Source organism: Oenanthe melanoleuca, chromosome 3 (genome assembly GCF_029582105.1).
Source record: "Oenanthe melanoleuca isolate GR-GAL-2019-014 chromosome 3, OMel1.0, whole genome shotgun sequence".
Lineage (NCBI taxonomy): Eukaryota > Metazoa > Chordata > Aves > Passeriformes > Muscicapidae > Oenanthe > Oenanthe melanoleuca.
Genome location: NC_079336.1, coordinates 3,089,776 through 3,111,474, shown reverse-complemented (window position 1 = coordinate 3,111,474; position 21,699 = coordinate 3,089,776). Strand labels below are relative to the sequence as shown.

The following is a 21,699-nucleotide window of genomic DNA, read 5'->3' as shown; positions in this document are numbered from 1 at the left end:
CCCGGGGCTACAGGACAGGGAAATAACCAGATTTCTCTACCCTGGAGCTCCTCCTGGTGTCCTCCCACGGGAAATTCAGTGTTAGCTGCTCCCCAGCTGTAAGAGCAGGGAAAACACGAAATCATGGAATTATGGAATGGGCAGGGACACCTCCACTATCTCCAAGCCCCATTGAACCTGGCCTTGGACACTTCCAGGGATGCAGGGACACCCTCCCCACCCTCACAGCCAAGAATTCCTTCCCAAAATCCCATCCATCCCTGCCCTCTGGCAGTGGGAGCCATTCCCTGTGTCCTGTCCCTCCATCCCTTGTCCCCAGTCCCTCTCCAGCTCTCTTGGAGCCCCTTCAGGCTCTAGAAGGGGCTCTTAGGTCTCTCCAGAGCCTTCTGCAGGCTGAACAATCCCAGCTGTCCCACCCCATCTCCAAAGAGGATTTGTGTTCAACTTCCACCAGTCTTTGCAGTTTTGAGCCAGTCCAAGGTTGCTCTGTACCAGCACAATACACCCACCCAGAGACCTCCAAAAGGCTTCAAACCTGCAAAATCCCCTCCAGCCCTGCTGTCCTGGCTGTGTTGGATGAGAGGAGCTCCCAAATCTGGCTTTTAGAGCTCACCAGGCAGCTGAATTCCTTCCACAGCAGCACAAACTCCACCTGTGTAACTGCAGCTGTATCCCCAGAGTGGGATCCTACATCCCCCTACACAGCCAGTCATGGGGTGAACAGGATAGACATTTTTATAACCCAAATAAAGATCTGTGGCACCCAGAAAAGGATCAGGAGCTGTGCAAGTGTCTGGAGATGGGCAGTAACCACAGCAAACCTCTTAAGGGGTTTCTCCAAAGCTCAAAATCACCAGGACAAAAAGAAATTAAAGAAAAACCCCAAACCTTAAGCAGCTCTGGACCACAAGCAGCCAGAACTGGTCTGATTGTGTGTTCAGATTTCCTTGAAAGTTTGCCATCCCCAGGACATGATCCCAGGCCAAAGGCAGGAGCAGGAGAGATGGAATCCATCTGTGCCAGGGACACATTCCCTGGGCAGCTCCCCAAGTTCCTTCCCTAGGGAAAAAACCCCATTAGAGGGGTGAAATCTGGAAATTCAAGCTGAGCCAGGTCAGACTACACCTGGCCCTGCATTACCAGGAATCACCCTCCACAAGATGGGTGGGAAGGGCAAACCAACAGGACAGGCTTTTCCCTGGGAGACAAGCAGATCTAGGCTATATAATAGGGGCAAAATGGGAAAAAAAGGGGTAAATAAAAAGCTTCATTAACAGTGGAGCTGTCATGTTGCTCCCCATCATCACTACTCAGTGTTGGATTCCTAAATTCAGATTTTTTTTATTTAAAAGCTGGAAGTCATTAACACCAAAGCTAAAAACAATACATTAAAAATACTGACAATGTTCTTCCAGGTTTTTCCCCTCATCTCCTTGCAGAAACCAAATTCTTCCCAAATTCTCCACTCTGAAGACAGCAAGAACTTCCAGAGCTCCTGGCTCTTTTCTTCAGCAAGGAAGTGCAGAGACTTGAGCTCCCCAAAATCCAGCTCAGCCACATGAAGCATTCAAACACAGAGAGTCTCCAGGCTGAGAGTCCACAAAAAACTCAGGCTCCTCCACCCAGAGGCTCAGATTAAGAAGATAATGTCATCAGACACCATGACCTGGTTGTCATCCTGCATGTGGGCCAGGGCCAGCTTCACCTCAGCAGCTGAGAAGGGCTCGGGGTTGTCCTTGTTGATGGATTCCATCAGGCTCTTCAGGCCCACAGACTGGGCATGGGAAGCCTTGAACACCTCCAGGAGAGCAGCCTTGAATGCTTTCAACCTGGTCAGGGGAGAGGGAGTCACCCTTGGAGAATGCACACAAATCCTTCCACACCCAGCCCAGGATGCTTCAGCCTTTCCCCATTCCAGCAGAAGGAAAGTCAAAAATCACAGCTGGGAGCATCTCCAGCTTGGGACAAGAGCCTGGAGCCACAGAGGGAGGTGGACACACAGGGACAGCCCCACTCACCTTGGCTCAGCCAGCTCCAGCTTCTTCCCTTCACCAGCTCCTGAGCCTTCGGGTGTTTTTGGAGGGTGTGCCTGAACTGAAGCAGAAGGAAGAGTCACCTTCACCCTGTGCCTGGTGACCAAGTGTCCAGAGAGCAAAAGTACTGGGCTCAGGGTGGGGGGTGATGCCAAAATGCCTCTCAATACTGTTATTTATGCTGCAGTTTGGAGGTGGATGGAAAAAAAAATTAATAGACAATAGAATCACAGAATGGTTTGGGTAGGAAGGGACCTTAAAGCTCATCCAGTTCCACTCCTGGCATGGGCAGAGACACCTTCCACCATCCCAGGTTGCTCCAAGCCCCATCCAACCTGGCTTTAGGCACTTCCAGGGATCCAGGAACAGCTGCAGCTTCTCTGGGCACCCAGTTCCAGGGCCTCCCCACCCTCACAGCCAAAAATTCCTTCCAAGTATCCCATCTAGCCTTGTCCCATATGGATTTGTGGCTCTGAATGGTACTGCACCACACCAGTGACCACAGGTAACAGCAGCACTGCTGCTGCCCAGGCTGTGCAGACCCAGCAGCCCCCTGAAGGAGCCAGGTGTCACCAGACCCAGGGACTCACCCTGTGGCATCTCCTCCTCAGCATCACTGAAGTCGTAGGGGTCGTAGGAGCCCTCCTCACCTTCTGTGCGTGCCTTCTTCCTTCTGGGAGGGGGAAAGAGGTCACCCAAGGGTTTGGGTTGGAAAAGGCCTTTAAAGATCATCTTGTTCTACTTTCTGTTGTGGGCAGGGACACCTTCCACGATCCCAGCTTGCTCCAAGCCCCATCCAACCTGGCCTTGGACATTTCCACAGTTCCAAGGGCAGCCACAGCTCCTCTGGGCAGCCTGTGCCAGTGCTAACCAGCCAGTTCCTTATCCATGGAATTATGATGTCCCTCTATTACAAATGGGGTGGGACAAACCACCTGGCTGAGCAAAATGTGGAGTATTTCCCCAAGGCCTGTGGCAACCTCAGAAGAGTCTGGTGCCCTTTGCACCATGTCCCTCCCACTGTGGCTCCTACCTCCTTGTCCTGCGCTCCTCCTTGTCCTGAGACTCCTGATCCTCCTCCTTCTCAGTCTCTGAGTCATCCTCCACCGGCTTCCTGCGCTTCTTCTCCTTCTCCAGCACCTGTGTGGCAACGGCAGGATGGACTCAGACCTCATTTTCACTCAAGCTGCTTTTAGGGACCAACCCCAAGCCCCCAAAATCCCAAAGTGGTGGCCTGATCCCACACTGTGTTCACACCAGCAGCCCAGGGTGCTCAGCTTGCACCAAGTCCAACTTTTCCAATGACAACCTCAGGATCCCCTGGGAACAGAGAGAAATCTTCCCCCTACCTTTTTGAAGTAGGCAAACTGCACCAGCTCCAGAGCTGCCTCAGCATCCTGCAGATCCACAGTCTTGTTCATCCTGGCCTTGGCGTGGGCTGTGGAGAGGCGGATCAGGGTCTCCAGGGTCCGGGCTGTGATGGGGGAGGTCTGGGGGCACAGACAGAGGGGTCACCCAGAGGTGCCACATCCAAGGTGCAGTAAGAAGAGAGGCCTGTGCCTCAGTTTCCCTGCTCCTGGCCCAAGGGGGAGCTGCTCACCCTGGCCAGGTCGGAGTTGGTCTGGCTCTGGCTGCGCAGGCGGGAATACTCCTCAGCGATGTAACTCGCCGACTCCTCGGTCAGCACGGGCTTGATCATCTTGGCCACGTGGATGTACTTCCTCATGAACTCCATGCTGACCACCTTCTCCCTGCAGGAATGCACAAACACACACGTGTTGGGCTGATGTGGCCAGCAATGTGTATTCTGTCCCCATCTGTTAAACCAGCTGGGGCAGTGACCCTGATCTCCTGGCACACATTATCTGCTCATGGGCCATCTTTAAACCAGCTGGGCAATCATCTTTATCTTTCCCACAGCCCATCCTCCCTCCAGGAGATATCTCCTGTTCATGGCCAGTGAGTCCCAGGGCATGACTGATAAAATTCCATCATCCCACTGGGAGATGCTCCAGCCAGGGGAGGAGCCAAGCCTTTCCTACCCAGAGAAAAACTGAGATTTGGAACAGCAGAGCAGCCTTTGCCACTGGATTCCAGAGGAAAACTGGACCTTTCCACATCATCCCTGGAGCTTCAGAGGAAACTGCACCTTCTCCAGGAGCACTGCTCCAGCTGAACCACATCTGCCACTGCAGGAGGATGCAGCCACCATTGAATGGGACTGTGCCAACACCCTGACTTTTTTTTTGGGATTGTTCTTTGTAATACTGTATGTCTATTTTAATTTTCCTAGTAAAGAACTGTTATTCCTAATTCCCCTATCTTTGCCTGAGAGCCCCTTAATTTCAAAATTATAATAATTTGGAGGGAGGGAGTTTACATTCTCCATTTCAAAGAGAAGCTTCTGCCTTTATTGGCAGATACCTGTCCTTCAAACCAGGACAACACACATTACCCACACTGGGGATGGGCTTCCCATCCATTTACATCCCTGTGTAGGGAATTCAGCTCCAGATGTTCCCCACCTGCCGGGCACAAGAGATCAAGCAAGGCTCCCTTAGCATCCTACACATGGATCAGCTGTTGGCACTGTCTGGATCCTCAGGCCAAACCATGAACCCTCGGGGCTGGACACCCTCAGGGAGCTGCAGGGCACAAGGACTCACTTGCGGCGGTTGGGCCCGTGCAGGAGGTCATCGTGTTTCTCATAGATCTGCAGCTCCTGCTCCTCCTCCTGCACAAAGTCAGGGTCATCTGTAGCCAGCATCTCCACAGCACTGCCCAGGGGCATGGCTGCAAAGGGGAATGTCACAGATAACAGGATTTTACCATCTGGAGCAACTTGTAACAGACCCCAGAAACAGCCCCAGGAGCTGCCACCGAGGGGTGGCCCTTGAGGAGGGAGGGCACTGACCGTCCCCATCCTGCTCGTTGGGGTTGCGGTAGCGGTGCATCCTCAGGACGTGGTCTGAGATCTCCCTGTCCTGCTCGGGGTCCATCTGGTCCAGCACGATGAAGAGCAGGTCAAAACGGGACAGCAGCGAGTCCTGCAGGCCAATGTTCTCCATGGGCGTCTTGTACTGGTCATACTGGGGAGGGACAGAGCCAGGGGTCACAGCAGGCACTCGGGGTCACTCCTGGCTGCAGGGAGGGGTGGGGGACCTGCTGGAGCAAGGCCTGAAAGGATGGAGGGATGGATGGATGGATGGATGGATGGATGGATGGATGTATGAGGGATGGATGGATGGATGATGGATGGGTGATGGATGGATGCATGATGGATGCATGGATGGATGGATGTGAATGAATGGATGGATGTGAATGGATGGATGGATGGATGGATGCATAGATGGATGGAGGCATGGAAGGAGGGATGTGGACGGACGGACGGATGGATGGATGGATGGATGCATGGGTGATAGATGCATGGGTGATGGATGCATGGGTGATGGATGCATGGGTGATTGGATGTGAATGGATGGATGAATAGATGTGGATGGATGGATGGATGGATGAATGCATAGATAGATGGATGTGGACGGATGGATGTGGACGGGATGGATGGTGGACGGATGGATGTGGACGGGATGGATGGTGGACGGATGTGAATGGATGGATGTCCTGGCAGCTGGACACCCCACCAAACCCAGCCTGCTGCAGCAGTGCAGCCACTTCTCCCCATCCTGCAAGGCTCTTATTTCCCAAGAACATGAGTATTTTTTGCAATCCCTGATCAGACACCAAGACTGAGGCTCACCACCAGCATGAGGGTCCACTGTGCTGCCCCAACACTGAGGCAGAACCAAAACAGGGTGAGAAACCCCAGGAGCTCCTCTCTCCTCTAGGAAAGCCACAACAGACCCCAAACCAACAAGGTCTTTGCTGTGCCACGCATCCACACCTGGGGGGATCTTTTGGAATTCACCAGCTGCCTCCTCCATCCTCCTGCCTCCTCCAGGGGAGGCGAGAGCCGCACTCACCCGGCCGTAGACGGGGTTGGCAGCAGCCAGGACGCTGCAGCGCGAGTTGAGGCGCGCCTGGATGCCGGCCTTGGCGATGGTGACCCGGCCCTGCTCCATCACCTCGTGGATGGCCGTGCGGTCCAGGTCGGACATCTTGTCGAACTCGTCGATGCACACCACGCCCCGGTCTGCCAGCACCATGGCTCCTGCCTCCAGCCGCCGCTCCCCTGCCGCGGGACGGGAACAGGCTCAGACACCACCCCACACACCTCTGCCCTGCTGTGCAGCTTCTCGACCTCTGGTGCCCTAGGGCACCAACTCCAGAGCTCTTGGCTCCTGCTTCCTTGGGTTATCTTAAATAAGCAAAGCAGCTGATAGCTAAAAAGGTTATTTATTGCAAAGCACATCAGTCTCAAAATGCACACAGACAAGCAATGGCAAAGCAGTAGCAATGGCAAATGCAGTGGCAATAAGAGAATGGCTAAAAGCCCTGGCCAAAGCCAAAGGCTAAAAGCAACAACTCTCCCCAATACTCTTATATAGGTTTTTTCCAACAAGCTAAGATGCACACTCAGACCACCACTCCTTAACCTATTAGAATTCCAGTTTCTTAGCACACCAGGTTATGTATAAGACTACACATACAACCTATCTTGTTTTATCTGAAAAATGTAAGCCATATTCTCACTATAGCTCTATTATGTCTATGTCCTGCCTACAACTGTGGACCTGGAGCCTTTTGCTGAAAATATCAGTGTGTTTCAACCTTCACTAGAACTCGCTCTGATACTCTGGAATCTAAACCCTTTCACTTACTAAAAGTATTAGAACTCGCCCTAAAATTACTGACTTACCTCTACTTGAGTGTCTACTTTATGTGTGAGTGGCTTAATATACTTCATTCCATCCAAAGGCTTTAATTCAATCCCTGCACTCTGATTTCTCTCTGAAGAATTAATTCAGAGAGACCCCTGACTCACTGACTCCAACACCCTGCCATATCCTTCACCCCTGGGATGAGGGTGAACCTCAAGGAGCAGCACCATCTTTCTGGGGTGCTCTCCAACTCAACTCTACAGCAGAGATGCTTAGGGTGAGGATTAGGGTTAGGAATGTCTTCCCACAAGGAAGGCTGCTGCTAGCCCTCAGATGTGGCACCAAGTGGAAGAGGAGTAAAGAAAACCTAAGAGAGGTGGAGAAAATATCCCAAAACACAGGATCCCATGATCCCAAATGATCATTACCATAAAGCTTCTGGTTGGAGCAAGTCCTGCAAGTGTCACTGCAGAACGAGCACCATAAAACCACCAGGGTTGGAAAAGACCTCCCAGAGCATCGAGATCAGGAGCCTTGGATGTCACAGAGCCCCTCCCAGGAGTCAAAACCATCACCCCAATCTCCTCACCTGTCTCCTGGTCCGTGGTGACAGCGGCGGTGAGACCGACGCCGGAGGAGCCCCTGCCCGTGGTGGGGATGGCCCTGGGAGCTGTGCTCAGCACATACCTCAGCAGCTGGGATTTGGCCACAGAAGGGTCTCCTGGCATGGAGAATGAATGGCATGTTTAGGAAAAATAAATATCACCCCCTGGGTACCAACTGCACCATCACCCCGTGTCTGGTTTGGGGGAGTTATGAGCAGGGGTGGGTGGAGGGGAAAGGGACAGAAGGGTTTTGTTCATAAATATACTTCAAGACTTCATAAAATAAGGTAAGCAGATGATCTTCCCACCATTATCAGTAATCCCATGGAAGGAAATAGGGAAAATGGAGATGAGAGGCTTGAGGTGATGGGGATGGGACAAGAGGCAATGGGGACAATTCAGAATACAGGAAACCCCACTGGGACAGAACAAAACAACAAAAAAAAGTATCCTTGACCATGGGCAAACATTGGAATAATGGCTCACAGAGGTCATGGGATGCCCTAGAACCATGGAATGGTTTGGGTTGGAAAGGACATTAAAAATCACCTTGTTCCAACTCCCTGCCATGGGCCAGGACACCTTCCACTATCCCAGGTTCCTCCAAGCCCCATCCAACCTGGCCTTGGACACTTCCAGGGATCCAGGAGCAGCCACAGCTTCTCTGGGCACCCTGTGCCAGGGCCTCCCCACCCTCACAGCCAAGAATTCCTTCCCAATATCCCATCCATCCCTGGCAGTGGGAAGCCATTCCCTGTGTCCTGTCCTTCCAGACCCTGTCCCAAGTCCCTCTCCAGCTCTCATGGAGCCCCCTTTAGGCTCTGGGAAGAGTTCCAAGATGTCCCTGGGGACTTCTCGAGGCTGAACAACCCCAGGTCTTCCATCCTGGCTCCAGAGTTGGGGGGGGTCCAGTCCTGGCACTCCTGTCCAAGGCTTCCTCTGCACTCTCTCCAACAGGTCCACATCTTTCTTGTGCATTTGGACACATCTCCATCCCTGGGTATGTTCAAACCCAACTGGACAAGCCCCAAAGCAACCTGACCTACCAGTGACACCCACCCAGCCTGGCACACATCCCTGGACCAGGGACCTCCAGATGTCCTTTCTAACCTCAGTTACTCCCCAAAACTAAATCCAGAATCCTCCACCTCATCCCCAACACCACCAGCCCAGGGTGCCCAGCCCTCCCACACCTATCAGCAAGATGTTGATGTCTCCTCGGATGCGGCTCCCATTCTCCAGGATCTTCTCCACCCCTCCCAGCAGCATGCACAGAATGGCCTTCTTGATGTACTCATGCCCATGGATGCTGGGAGCCAGGGATCTGGCCAGCTGGTCAAAGATATCCTAAGGCAGAAGAGGCAGAGCATGGCCTGTCATGTGGGCTGGAGCAAGCAACAACAAGCAATACTTCAAAAGTTTTCATTCAGCCCAAATTTCAGCTTATTCTTATCACAGAGCCACATGGGTGAAAATTATTTGGAAAGGAGAAGACTGTTGGCCAGAGTTTTCCTTCACAGTGGGATTGATCTCAAGTCCAGGAGCATCTTGTCACTGTCACCCAAACAAGCACTGGAAGCAGTGAGAGCAAGGCTTGCTCCTCTCTGAGCATGAGAGGCTGGGGCAGAACCCCATTATCTCAGTCTGGGGTGAGAGAAGAGGTGTTTCTCCTGCAGAGGAAATTCCCTGGAAACCTGCTGGTAGGGTCACTACACAGCAGAGCTGCCAGCAGGAAGGATGCTCTGCAAGCAGTACAGAAGCAGCAAGAGCAACAACAGAGCCTGATCACAGTCTAAGCAGAAAACACAAAGAAAATGAGTTAGAAAATCCAACAGCCTGCTAAGAGGGTTGAAGAGTTACTTGTAACCCAACACAACCACATGCCAAGCTGAAACTTCATGCCTGGGCACAGGACTCAGGTACCTTGGAGCGGCTCTTGCTGAATCTCTTGATCTTGGCCACGTCTGAAGCAGAGTACAGAGGCCGGACGTCTTTGCTCATCTGCTTCACGTGGCAGGCAATGAGGATGGTCCTGGAGAGGGGACACAGCTGTGGTCAGCTCTGCAAACCCCACAGAGGCACAGCAGAAGCTTCCACAGGGCCATCACTGGCTCTAGGAAGCCTTGGAAGGAGGTGGGAAGCCTTGACAGCTGTAGGAGCCTCGATCTGACTGTGCTGGATCATCAGTGGAGCATCTTTTAAAAGCATCCAAACCTTTCTGGGCACTGCTGGAAGTCACAGCTGCACATTGAGGGGGCACCTCACCAGTCTACAGCTTCCTTACAAGAAGTGGAGAAGTGGCACCAATCTCGCTCTGGTGACCTCCGGACTCAAGGGAATGGCTGGAGCTGGGTTAGGGGATATTTGGGTTGGATATAAGGGAAAGGTTCTTCCACCAGAGGGTGGTGGGGCACTGAACAGCTCCCCAGGGAATGGCACAGCCCCAAGGCTGCCAGAGCTCCAGGAGAGTTTAGACAATGCTCTCAGGGCTGCACAGGGTGGCACTGCTGGTGTGTCTGTGCAGGGCCAGGAACTGGACTCGATGATCCTTGTGGGTCCTTTCTAACTCAGCACATCTGGTCAACCGGATCAAGGTACAAACCACTCCACTGTTTGACCCAACTCTCTGACAGCCACCTCCCACAGACCCAGCCAAACAGGGTGAGGGGGCTGAAGACCCACCTGAAAGTGCCTGAAGTGTAGCCCCCCTTCTTCCCTGGCAGGCAGCGGTACGTGCCCACCACCTGGACACGGTCCCCAGGCTTCACCCTGTCCACCAGGTCATCGTCCAGAACCACATCCACCGAGCGGGGCAGCTGCCCTGCCGGCGCCTTCTCAGGCATCTCCTGGATGGTGATGGTCTGGTGGTCCTTGTACACTGAGAGGCCATACTCTGTCTCCAGTGGGTTGTTCTCTTCATCCTAGAGCAGGAACACAAATTCAGGAGAGCAGGGAGGAGAGGTGGGGTCAGCTGAGCAGGGGGAACACTGGCTGCACCACCCAACCTGCACAACACTGCTGGGATGGAGGCTGGGGCTCACCAGCTCCACACTGAAGCTGGCACATTCTCCCTAGAGGAAGCTGCTGCTGCTTCACCTCACCTTTGTAGGGTAGATGGAGCTGGATGGGAAAGCATCCAGGGAGGTCATGTCTGTGTAGCGGCGCTCGATTGTTTTCTTGGTAGCTGGGCAATAATGGACACTCCGGACGACTTTCGGACGAACCAGAGAGCCTGGGGGTGGAAAAGAGAGAGTTAGGGGCTGGGATGTCCCACCCCTCTGCCAGCAGACAGCTCCCAAAGGGGTCTCCAACATTAAAATTACTTGGGTCACAACTCACTGTCAAACATGGGTAGGATTTGCTGATTTTAAAGACCATCCCAACACTCAAGACCTTCAGCCAAGCTCCCTAGCCCAGGTTGCCAGGACAGAGAATCATGGGATGGTTTGGGTTGAAAGAAACATTCAAGATCATCCTGTTTCACTCCCTGCCATGGCCAGGGACACCTTCCACTATCCCAGGTTGCTGCAAGCCCCATCTAACATGGCCTTGGACACTTCCAGTGATCTAGGCACAGCCACAACTTCTCTGGGCACCGTGTGCCAGGGCCCCCCCACCCTCAGAGAGAACAATTCCTTCCCAATATCCCATCTAATCCTACCCTCTGTCAGTGTAAAGCCATTCCCTGTGTCCTGCCCCTCCAGACCCTTGTCCCAAGTCCCTGTCCACGCCACAGCCCCGGGCGCGCTCCCGTCTCACACTTGGTCACGATGCCCTCCACGCAGACGATGGAGCTGAGGAAGCAGGCTGTCAGTGTCCGTGGGGACACGTGCTTGGAGCCAAAGCTGCCCTCCAGCCCGATGTAGAAGTCCTCGTACTGCTTGGCATAGGTGGCGTCCACGGAGGCCACGAAATCCTTGAGGGCGCGCTGGAAGGCGATCAGCTCCTCGAAGGCATTGCTCAGGAGCCTGCAGCACAGGGAGGTGACAAAGCACCTGGGTCAATTCTCCTCAACACCTTTCCCACATCCCCACCTGCTCCACAAGTTTAGCAGAAGCAGGAGGTGAAAAAACTAAATCCATCACGGCTCTGTGTGAGTGCACTGGCACCAACAGACAGGAGGGGAATTGGCAGATTGGCAAGGCTGGTCCAAAATATCCCTGAGCATCCTCAAAAAGGCTGGGAGAGGTAGGGTTGTTCAGCCTGGAGAAAACCTCAGAGCCCCTTCCAGTGCCTAAAGGGGCTCCAAGACAGCTGGAGAGGGACTGGGGACAAGGCTATGGAGGAAGAGGACATGGAAGAACGGCTTCATGCTGCCAGAGAAAAGGGTTTGATGGGGACATTGGGAAGGAGTTTTTCCCTATGAGGGTGGGGAAGCCCTGGCTTTCACAGAGGACACGGTTTGGTGCTTTCTTGTGACAAATGACCAGCAGAACCAGGGCTGGACCGTTGAAACCCCTCTCAGGCCCAGTGCCCCAGGTGCCCCACACCCACCTGCTGGCTCTCTTCTCGTTCTTGCGCCGCAGGTCGTTGATGTTGACAACGAGCCGATACTGGTTGTCACTGATCATGTCCCGGACCTTGCTCTGGTAAATCCCTTGGTCCTCCTGCAAGTGGGAGTAGGGGAAAGAGACCCAAAAAGCAACTCACTTTGCATGTCCGCCTGTGTGAAAAAAACCCCCAAGGAGCCCATTCCTGCAGAGCTGGACTCCCTTTACCCCACCGGCTAAGCAGGAAGGGGTAACACAGGGACCAGCTGCTCCATAACCCCTGGCAGGAATGGGGGCACACAGGAACCAGGTTCTCCCAATCCCATGGGGAACATGGCGGGGAGGATCAGGTGGTTCCCAACTCCCGGGGACATGGATCAGGGGGGACAGACAGGCACAGGGACCAGATGTTCCCGAATTTCGGGAGCAGACATGGGGCGGGGGCGCACAGGGATGAGATGCTCCCCATTCCCCGAGGATACAGGGGGGAGGGGACACGGGGACACAAATCAGGCGTTCCCCAGCCCAGGGGGCATGGAGGGGGACTCAGCACCCAGCTCATCTCACCTCATCGTCCAGGAAATCGAGGTAATCGCGCTGCGCCTCTCGCAGCTCCGCATCCTCCAGGCCGGCCGCCGGCGCCGCCATTCTTCCCGCCGCCCTGGGACGGGTCCCTGCGCCGCTGCTGCCGCTGCCGCTGCTGCCGGGGAGGCGGGGAGAGCCGAGCGGAGCCGGGCTGGCCCCGAGATCAGGCCCCGAAATCCGCTCGGACCCCGAAATCCGCTCGGACCCCGAAATCCGCTCAGACCCCGCGCTCCGCCCCCGCCGCGCGCCCGTTTCGCGCCAAACGCGGCTCCCTTCCCGCCACAGCGCGGGAAACCCGCCCTCGCCCCGCCTCCCGCCGCTGCTGATTGGTCACTAACGCCAAGTGCCAGCCAATGGAACAGCGATAAAAATTATGGACAAAAGCTTCGGCCAATCAGAGTGCAGGGGTGGGGTCAGAGGTACCAGGGATCGGATTGGATCCCGGCTCCGGCTCTTGGAAGTTACCGAGGGTCTAAACGTGCCGCTTTAGGGAAAAAAAGATTTTAAAAGCAAACACAAGAACAACAAAACTACCCAGATAAATTCCCAAACCAAGAAAAAACCCAATAGAAACTAATTAAGGGCTAATTTAGGGTTTTGGGGTTTTTTTATATTGTATTTTGGGGTGTTCCATTTCCGGGTGTTTACAGGCTGGGTGGGTGTTGCTTTTTCCTGTAACGTGGTCCCGGTGTGATTCCCGCAGTTTGGGGATGAACACAAAAAATCGGTAGATCCCGTGGTATTTGGAGTGGAAAAGGCGATTTTGTACTTTTCTTAAAATCACAGAATGGTTTGGGTTGGAAGGGACCTTAAAGCTCATCCCATTCCATCCCTGTCATGGGCAGGGACACTTTCCACTGTATCCCAGGATGCTCCAAGCCCATCCAGCCTGGCCTTGGACACTGCCAGGGATCCAGGGGCAGCCACAGCTTCTCTGAGCAACCTGTGCCAGGGCCTGCCCACCCTCACAGGGAAGGATTTTTCCCCCAATATTCCATCTAACCCTGCCCTCTGGCAAGTTAAAAACCAGTCCCCCCTTGTCCTATGACTATCTGCAAAAACTCCCTTTCCTTCTTTTTTTCCAAGCCTCCTTTAAGTCTCCTAAGGATCCAAAAGGTGCTGCTGCCTACAGAGAAACCTGCTGCTCCCCCTTAAAAAAAAACATTGCAGTATCCCTTAAAAATCTTTCTCTAAACTCTGTTCAAAAATAGAAAAAGAATAAAAAGCATGACAAAACTATTTTCATCAGCAAGGCATACCGGGCACACAAACTTGGCTGTGTCCCCTGGATATTGTAGCTCACAGCAGTTTTTCCAGGATAATAATCCTGGGAATAAAAATTAACCCTGAGATCTGCTGGGCTGTGCAGTTGCTGAGGCACAGAATTCCTGCTGCCCGATGTCTCCGGAGGGAGCAGCTGCGGTTTGAGTTTCGGAAGAGGAGCAGGAAACAACCTTTGCCCCATTTCCCGTTTTCTGGGTCAGATCACTGGCTGGAAATGCCTGGTAACTCTGTGGCCAGGTTGGGATATGTGCAGCACAAGTCCTGGATGTTTGTCCTGCTCCTGAGAGGTTTTTTTCACATTGCTCTGTGTCAAAGTGAAAGTTCAGAGTTTCCTTTTTAGGCCTTTTAGTTCCTCTGGAATAATTTGATGGAGTATTCAGTTTGGCAGGTTGGCAGAAATGAATGACCTTATGCTCTGTTGCTGTTTTCTTCCTTTTCCCCTTTTCCTTTTCCTTTCCCTTTTGCTTTCTTTTCTTTTTCCTTTCCATTTTTTTCTTCTTTAATCTTCCAGGTTGCCCTGCTAGCTCCAGAGATGTTCCCTGCAGCTGGAATACCCTCCCTGCTTCTGCACACTCAGCAGGACCCAATTTCCCTCCAGCTGCTCCTCAAATCCACCCCTTCCCTGTGATTTGATGGACATTTCTTGTTTTCATGAGTGGAAAAAGCACAAAGAATGAACAGAGAAAACCTTTGGTGTGGAACAATTCGTGTGGCCCTGGCACTTCTATTTATTTCTATTTCTATTTCTATTTCTATTTCTATTTCTATTTCTATTTCTATTTCTATTTCTATTTCTATTTCTATTATTTCTATATTTCTATTTCCATATATTTCTATTTCTATTTCTATTTCTATTTCTATTTCTATTTCTATTTCTATTTCTATTTATATTTATATTTATATTTATATTTATATTTATATTTATATTTATATTTATAATTTAGTGTTTTTGTTTATGTTTATGTTTATATGCTTATGGTGGTTTTGTTTGTTTTTTTAAAGTGGGCACATCATCCACTGAGGATCTAAACTGGCTGGAGGAATCCATGTAAGTCGCCAAAGGAAATATGATTTATCCCATATAAATTTTCAGAACCCAATGCAAGATTTCATTTCTGAGATGCTTTTTCTCCCTCTGCAGCAGGCAGAATATTAAATCCAGCAAGGGACAGGCAGTGTGGTCCACTTCAGATAAAATATGGGTGGGAAAAAATAAATTATGGGTGGAAAAAATAAAATATTATATATATATATAAACACAGAGCGGGTTCCAGGGTGGGATTCAGGCACATCTATGCAGACTGCACAAGATCTCACCCACATTTGGGTGGTCAGAACGAATCCCAGCCCGCAGAGATGTTGTGGATGGCTGCGTTTTTCCTCCTGCCAGGAGCTCCTGGCCGCAAGGTAACAGGAGTTCGGGATAAAAATAGCGCTGTTGTTATTCATGACAGCGCCCTATAGCAACTGCTGCGTGCCTGAATAATTCATGGGAGCAGGGCAGGAGGGATGGAGAGAGGTGGAGACGGCTGGGAAGAAGGCAGGAGCCTTTTGGGACTCCCCAGGATTGTGCCCAAGATCTCCCTGGGTTCTCCACCCTGCTGCATTCTGGAGGTTAGGGGGTGAAAAGGCAGCACAAGCTCACAGGGACATTTAGCACTTCCTATCCACTAGAAAAAAAAAAAAAAAACAGGAATTAAGCACTTAGCACACAGAGGGCCAGGTCTGCAGGGCTTGCAGAGAAACACAAGGACCAAGGGTGGATGCAGGAGGAATTTCATGGGTGAATTTTATAGGAGGGGTGCTGGCTGCAGCACTTCAACAGCACTCAGTGTGGATTTTCCCATCCCCTCCTCACACCTCTGTGTGTCAGCATCCACCTGTACTTGGTTTCTGAGATCCTTCTGTGATCCTTCTAAGACTGTTGTGGGATGTTGTGGGATTTTGTTGTTGTTGTTTTTGATGCCATTTTTGTTGTTGTTTTTTGTTGGTTTTTTTTTCCTCTTAGTTCAACTAAATGTCAATTTTCAAGCCATGGTTCAATTATCAAGTTGCCATCTATTTGCTTTCCTGCTGAGTAGCCTTGCCTCACCCATGAAGGGCAGGGTGGGAGGCTTGTGGCTCATTTACAGCTCCAAAAACAGGGGGAGAGTGCCCCAAATTCGATGGAGTGCCACCTGATCATCAAGCAACACATTGGAGTGGAGGTTTCTAATCTGTTTGTAATAAAATAGAAGGATAACAACATGGAATACAATGTTCAGAATGCAGAAAAGTCACTTTTTAGAACTGAAATTATGTGGAGAAGTCAGACCACCTATGAAATGTTTTCATCAGAATAAATTTTACATTTTCCAAGGGATTAAAGAGATTTATATTTACTGGGCTCTCCTGAAGCTGCAGTTGCAGGAGGTGAACCCTAACTAGGATTTGAATTCACTCTCACACAAATAATTTAATGCTGGAGGAGCCCTTCTTAATCCTCTCTCCTGACCTTTTCCCTAACATAGGCTGGAGAATTTCACCCCATTGCATCTTCACCCAGCTCAGGCATTTCTGACATTGTTTTCTTGAAGGATTTGCTATTCCCACGCACTCTGGTAAATATTTAAATGCTTCTAGCTTGTTTTTTTTTCCTAGTTGTGAAGAAGAAAAACATGGAAAACTACTATCACGGTGTATAAATGGAATTTCTTTACTGAAAGGCACAGGGAGCTGCTGGTGTCTCACCAGGAGAGCACAGCAAAGTGGGTGAGGAGTTAAAGCTCTGACCTTCAGTGTGTTTGGATGGGCTGGAACCACCTTCTTTCTTCCCAGAGTAGCAGCCCAGAGCATATGGATTTGTTTTTCCTCCCAGATGCCTCTAGCACAGCCCTAGCACAGTGATGGGAACATAAAATCTTGTTGTGGTCCAGCTCCTGATGCTGTGGGGATTCATCCTGTCTTCCTGCTGTGCAGGAGGAAAACACAGCAATTAATAGAAAACCAAAACAAACCCACACAGGCCGTGCCTGCAGGCATAGGGAAAACTGAATTCCAAATAAAACCAGAGGAGTGGCTGAATCAACAACAAAGCTCCAGAGTGGGGCAACCCAACCACATTTGCAGGGAAGTCCAAAGAGCCCAGGCACACAGCTGAGGTTTGGTGTTGCTATTTTGGTCTCCTCATCTGCTCTCATGACTTCTGGCTGTTACTAAAGTGACAGCTGGTTCCTTTTTTTTTTTTTTTTTTTTCCTATTCTCTCATTTTCTCCACCCTCAAGCCTGGAAGTCACCCATCTGTATGCAAAACATCTCTGCCTCTTCCTGAGAATCCCTGGGAGCTGCTGTCAGGCCTGGGGTGGGATCCATTGGTCACTTCAGCAAGTGATGTCCAGCTTTAGAATCATAGAATCACAGAATGGTTTGGGCTAGATGGGACCTAAAAGAACACCTAGTTTCACCCTCTGCCATGGGCAGGGACACCTCCCACTACCCCAGGCTGCTCCAAGCCCCATCCAGCCTGGCCTTGGACACTTCCAGGGAACTATACATCACCCTTATTAGAAGGAATTTATTCCAAGTATCTAATCTAACTGCCCTTTTACACCCATTCCCTGTGTCCTGTCCCTCCATCCCTTGTCCCCAGTCCCTCTCCAGGTCTCCTGGAGCCCCTTCAGGCTCTGCAAGGGGCTCTGAGCTCTCCCTGGATCCTTCTCCTCTCCAGGTGAGCACCCCCAGCTCTCCCAGCCTGGTCCAGAGCAGAGGGCTCCAGCCCTTGGAACATTTCTGTGGACTCTCTCCAGCAGCTCCATCATTCTGCTGTTGGATCCCAGATCTGGAGCAGCTCTGCAGGTGGGGTCTCACCTGAGAGGGGCAGAAGGACAGAATCCCCCCTCCCCTGCTGCCCCAGGACTTGGGGGGTTTCAGGGATGGGTCATGTCCAGCTCTCACTCACCAGCACCCCCAAATCCTTCTCCCCAGGGCTGCTGTGGATTTATTCCCTGCCCTGCTGGGGAGCTGGGAAGCTGCAGCACTCGGTGCAAGGCACATTAGTAACCCCCATCAGACTGTCACGATGGGCTCTCACTGCTGCGGGCAAGCCACGAGGAGGCAGGGAAGTCCCGACCCCAAATTGCTTCACAATCCTTGTGCAGCACGTGGGGAGCAGCTGATGGTGCCAAAATTAACTGTATCAAGTGCTTGTTTCTAATTGCAGAGGCTGAACTTGGTAACCCAGGGCTTTTATGGAGTTTTGTTTTTTTTCCTATACTATTAGTAAAGAAAGCCTTAGTGTTCTAATGTGTTCTTACTAATTCTGCATCTGCAGAATTTGTATATAAAACTTGCCAAACGAATGAGCACTAATTCTTGCCCAGTGAGAAGGAGTTCCCTATGAGCACAGACAGGGCAAAAAAAATCTCTTTTACCCCACTACATTACCAGCAAGTCAATATTCTTTATTACAGGCAAATACAGGGAAAAGGTAACCCAGGCTAGTTTCTGGATTACATTTGGTGCTTGGAATACCTTGGTTGCCTTTGGTGCAGAGCTGCTGCATTGCTCCTCAGCAGCACACTGTGGACATGGTGTGTGTGGATGTTTTTGGTGGAGGGAGACACTGATCCACAAAAGATCCTTTTTATGAGTAATAGCTCTAAGCACCTAAAAATAACAGGACAATCTTTTGCAGGTCCATTCTGACCCAAACCATTCTATGATGCACATTTGGGTGGGGAGTTAAGGCATTCAGGACATGTTTGAGGGCACAAAGCATGTTTGAATCCTATCAGATGACTGTAGAGGGTAGGGAGAGCCCAGCCTGGTACAACCCAGTCTTAACTCTGGGACTAATCTCCTGGGCAAACACAACCACACCTGGGTTTTGACTTGGAGGGAGCTGGGTGATTCATTTCAGGGTTTGAAATGTCAGTGGTAGGGAGTAACAGGGACTGCAGCACGGCAAGGGAAGTTTGAGATGAACTACAGAGTGTGGCTTGGTACCACTCACCTGAGAACCAGTGACCAAAGAGCTCTTTGATCAAAAAGATCACTGTGCAGCATCCTCCAGGCTTGGGGTGCAAAACAGGCTGTCAGCACCCACCCAGCAGAGCAGTTATCCCACACAGAGCTGCCCTTTGTCCTTCCCATGGCTGCCTTGGAGTTAAATGAGGTAAAAACCTTTCACTGGAGTGCAGTAAGTGCAGGTGGCCTGGCAGCATTGCAAGGTCCATGTCACAGCAGAGGTGTCACCCCCACCATCCCCATCTGCCTGACTTGCATTTAATGTCCCACCTCTGTGCCTTCTATTGCCTATTCCCTGTGTCCTGTCCCTCTATCCTCTGTCCCCAGTCCCTCTCCAGCTCTCCTGAAGCCCCTTTAGGCACTGGAGGAGGCTCTGAGCTCTCCCTGGAGCCTCTTCTCCAGGTGAACACCTCCAGCTCTCCCAGGCTCCAGAGCAGAGAGGTTCCAGCCGTTGGAGCATGTCCATGGTCTCCTCTGGACTTTCTGCAGCAGCTCCACGTCCCTCTGATATTGGGGCTCCCAGATCTGGAGGCAGCTCTGCAGGTGGGGTCTCAACAGGAGGAAGCAGAGGGGCAGAATCCCCTCCCAGTTTAAGGAATGAGGAGGATGATGGTGCAGTATTATGGATTTTTCAGGAGATGTCTCAGAGGGACGGAAAATGAATCCAGCATGTCACTGAGGGGGTTGGTAGCTGCCAGCTGTATCTCATCCACATCCCTGAGTGCAATGACAGGGAAAAATTGAGGTTCCTTCCCACCTTTTTCACCCTGGATGTTTTCCCTCCTCACTTTGGGGGCACTGCCTCACCCACAAGCTGTGAGATTCGTGCTGGGATGTGCTGAACCTTCACCCAGGCTGCAGAGATCTTATCAGAGCCACAAAGTCACATTCCTGGGCTGCCTCTCTGTGGATCCTCTCCCTGCAGAACAAGCAGTCCTTCTGTTTTCCTCACAAACCCATCTGTTTTTCTCGTAAACCCATCAAAAAACAGCGGTTCTGACAAGCTGGAGCAGCAAAACCTGCATGAAGCAGCTGAGGCAGAGCCTGGAGAGGGCAAACTCTGTTCTCATAAATTAACCTGCTCTACAGCTGATCCCACCACTGTGGCTTTGGCCAGGATGCATCAGCCTCTCCCAGACATTTCCCAGGCATAGCTCAGGAGCCCAGAGGCTGCTCCTGAAAGGTATTTGGGTGAAAATGCCTGTTTTTTGGAGCCAAACATTTTGGTGCTGGCAGTTGGCATGAGGCCATACTGCCTTTAGCCTGGGAATCTTGTGGAAAACCATCTGCCCCTCCACACTTGCATATCCACAGCACTGAAATCAGGGTGCTGATTTTCAGGGTGTCCCACTCCATGGAAGTCATCTGGTCCAGTCCCCTTGCTCATTTAGGGCCACACAGAACAGGTTGCCCAGGTTCATGTCCAAATGGATTTTAAGTATCCCAAAGGATGGAGGTATCTCTTGCTGGGCAACCTGTTCTTGGCCACCCTCACAGTAAAAAAAACATTTTCTGGTGTTCAAAGAAATCTCCTGAGCTTCCGTGGGTGCCCATAGCCCCCAGTCCTGTGATTTTTACTTTAAAGGTAAAATCTCCATCTTTGAGAGTGATCTCCAGGGCTGAACCAGGTGACTTCCAAAGGTCCCTCCCCATCCCCAAACACCTTGCAGAGACTTGTAAATCCTATGAGGAATGGCTGAGGGAGCTGGGAAAGGGGCTCAGCTGGAGAAAAGGAGGCTCAGGGGGGACCTTGTGGCTCTGCACAACTCCTGACAGGAGGGGACAGCCAGGGGGGTCAGGCTCTACTCCAGGGAACAGGGACAGGAGGAGGGGACAGAACCTCAAGCCAGGAGAGGTTCAGGTTTGACATGAGGCAGAACTTCATGGAAAGGGTGCCCAGGCACTGGCAGGGGCTGCCCAGGGAGGTTTGGAGTGCCCATCCCTGGAGGTGCCCAGGGAATGGCTGGAGGTGGCACTCAGAGCTCTGGGCTGGGACCTGTCACAGGTTGGACTCCGTGATGCTGGAGGTCTCTCCCAGCCTGAACGACTGTGTGACTCTGTGGCTTTACAGCCTGTCCCAGACCTGTCACTGGGCTCCCTCTGCACCCACAGCGGGTGACAGGACCTGGGGGTGCCGTGGGTTTGAGCCGCGCTTTGTTGGGCTGGGCTGGGCTGGGTTAGGCTAGGTTGGGTTAGGTTGGGTTAGGCTGAGTTAGTCTGGGTTGGGTTAGGCTAGGTTAGGCTGGGCTGGGTTGGGTTAGTCTGGGTTGGGTTAGGTTAGGTTAGGTTGGGCTGGGTTGGGTTAGGTTAGGTTAGGTTAGGTTAGGTTAGATTAGGTTAGGCTAGGTTAGGTTAGGCTGGGCTGGGTTGGGTTAGGTTAGGTTAGGTTAGGTTAGGTTAGGTTAGGTTAGGCTGGGTTAGGTTAGGTTAGGTTAGGTTAGGCTGGGTTAGGTTAGGTTAGGTTGGGTTAGGTTAGGTTAGGTTAGGTTAGGTTAGGTTAGGTTAGGTTAGGCTGGGTTAGGTTGGGTTAGGTTAGGCTGGGTTAGGCTGGGTTAGGTTAGGCTGGGTTAGGTTAGGTTAGGTTAGGCTGGGTTAGGTTAGGTTAGGCTAGGTTAGGTTAGGTTAGGTTAGGTTAGGTTAGGTTAGGTTGGGTTAGGTTAGGTTAGGTTAGGTTAGGTTAGGTTAGGCTGAGTTAGGCTAGGTTAGGTTAGGTTAGATTGGGTTAGGTTAGGTTAGGTTAGGCTGGGCTGGGTTAGGTTGGGTTAGGTTAGGTTAGGTTAGGTTGGGTTAGGTTAGGTTAGGTTAGGTTAGGTTAGGCTGGGCTGGGTTAGGTTAGGTTAGGTTAGATTAGGTTAGGTTAGGTTAGGTTAGGTTAGGTTAGGTTAGGTTAGGTTAGGTTAGGTTAGGCTGGGCTGGGTTA

The 21,699-nt window shown here is 51.6% G+C and overlaps 1 protein-coding gene across 1 annotated transcript; it reads right to left on the bottom strand.

Moving 5' to 3' along the window:
* Positions 1–1,316: 1,316 nt before the first annotated feature.
* On the bottom strand, positions 1,317–12,782 carry MCM3 (minichromosome maintenance complex component 3). The gene is made up of 17 exons (XM_056488438.1): positions 12,474–12,782; positions 11,911–12,023; positions 11,176–11,384; positions 10,518–10,648; positions 10,099–10,337; positions 9,340–9,448; positions 8,610–8,763; positions 7,401–7,532; positions 6,014–6,222; positions 4,948–5,122; positions 4,700–4,826; positions 3,634–3,784; positions 3,383–3,523; positions 3,067–3,173; positions 2,624–2,706; positions 2,019–2,094; positions 1,317–1,829 (listed from the first exon to the last, which is right to left on the bottom strand). Exons 1-17 carry the CDS (start codon positions 12,552–12,554, stop codon positions 1,631–1,633), a joined length of 2,436 nt encoding a protein of 811 aa, XP_056344413.1. The 5' UTR covers positions 12,555–12,782; the 3' UTR covers positions 1,317–1,630.
* Positions 12,783–21,699: the final 8,917 nt, after the last annotated feature.

Bases quoted from the DNA above. Each gene is read 5' to 3' on its own strand.
- MCM3 (XM_056488438.1), bottom strand. From the start codon at position 12,554: ATGGCGGCGCCGGCGGCCGGCCTGGAGGATGCGGAGCTGCGAGAGGCG. The intron at 12,024-12,473 runs GTGAGATGAGCT...TCCCACTTGCAG, and splicing joins TCGATTTCCTGGACGATGAG to GAGGACCAAGGGATTTACCA. The intron at 3,785-4,699 runs GTGAGTCCTTGT...GCATTCCTGCAG, and splicing joins CACGGGCCCAACCGCCGCAA to GGAGAAGGTGGTCAGCATGG.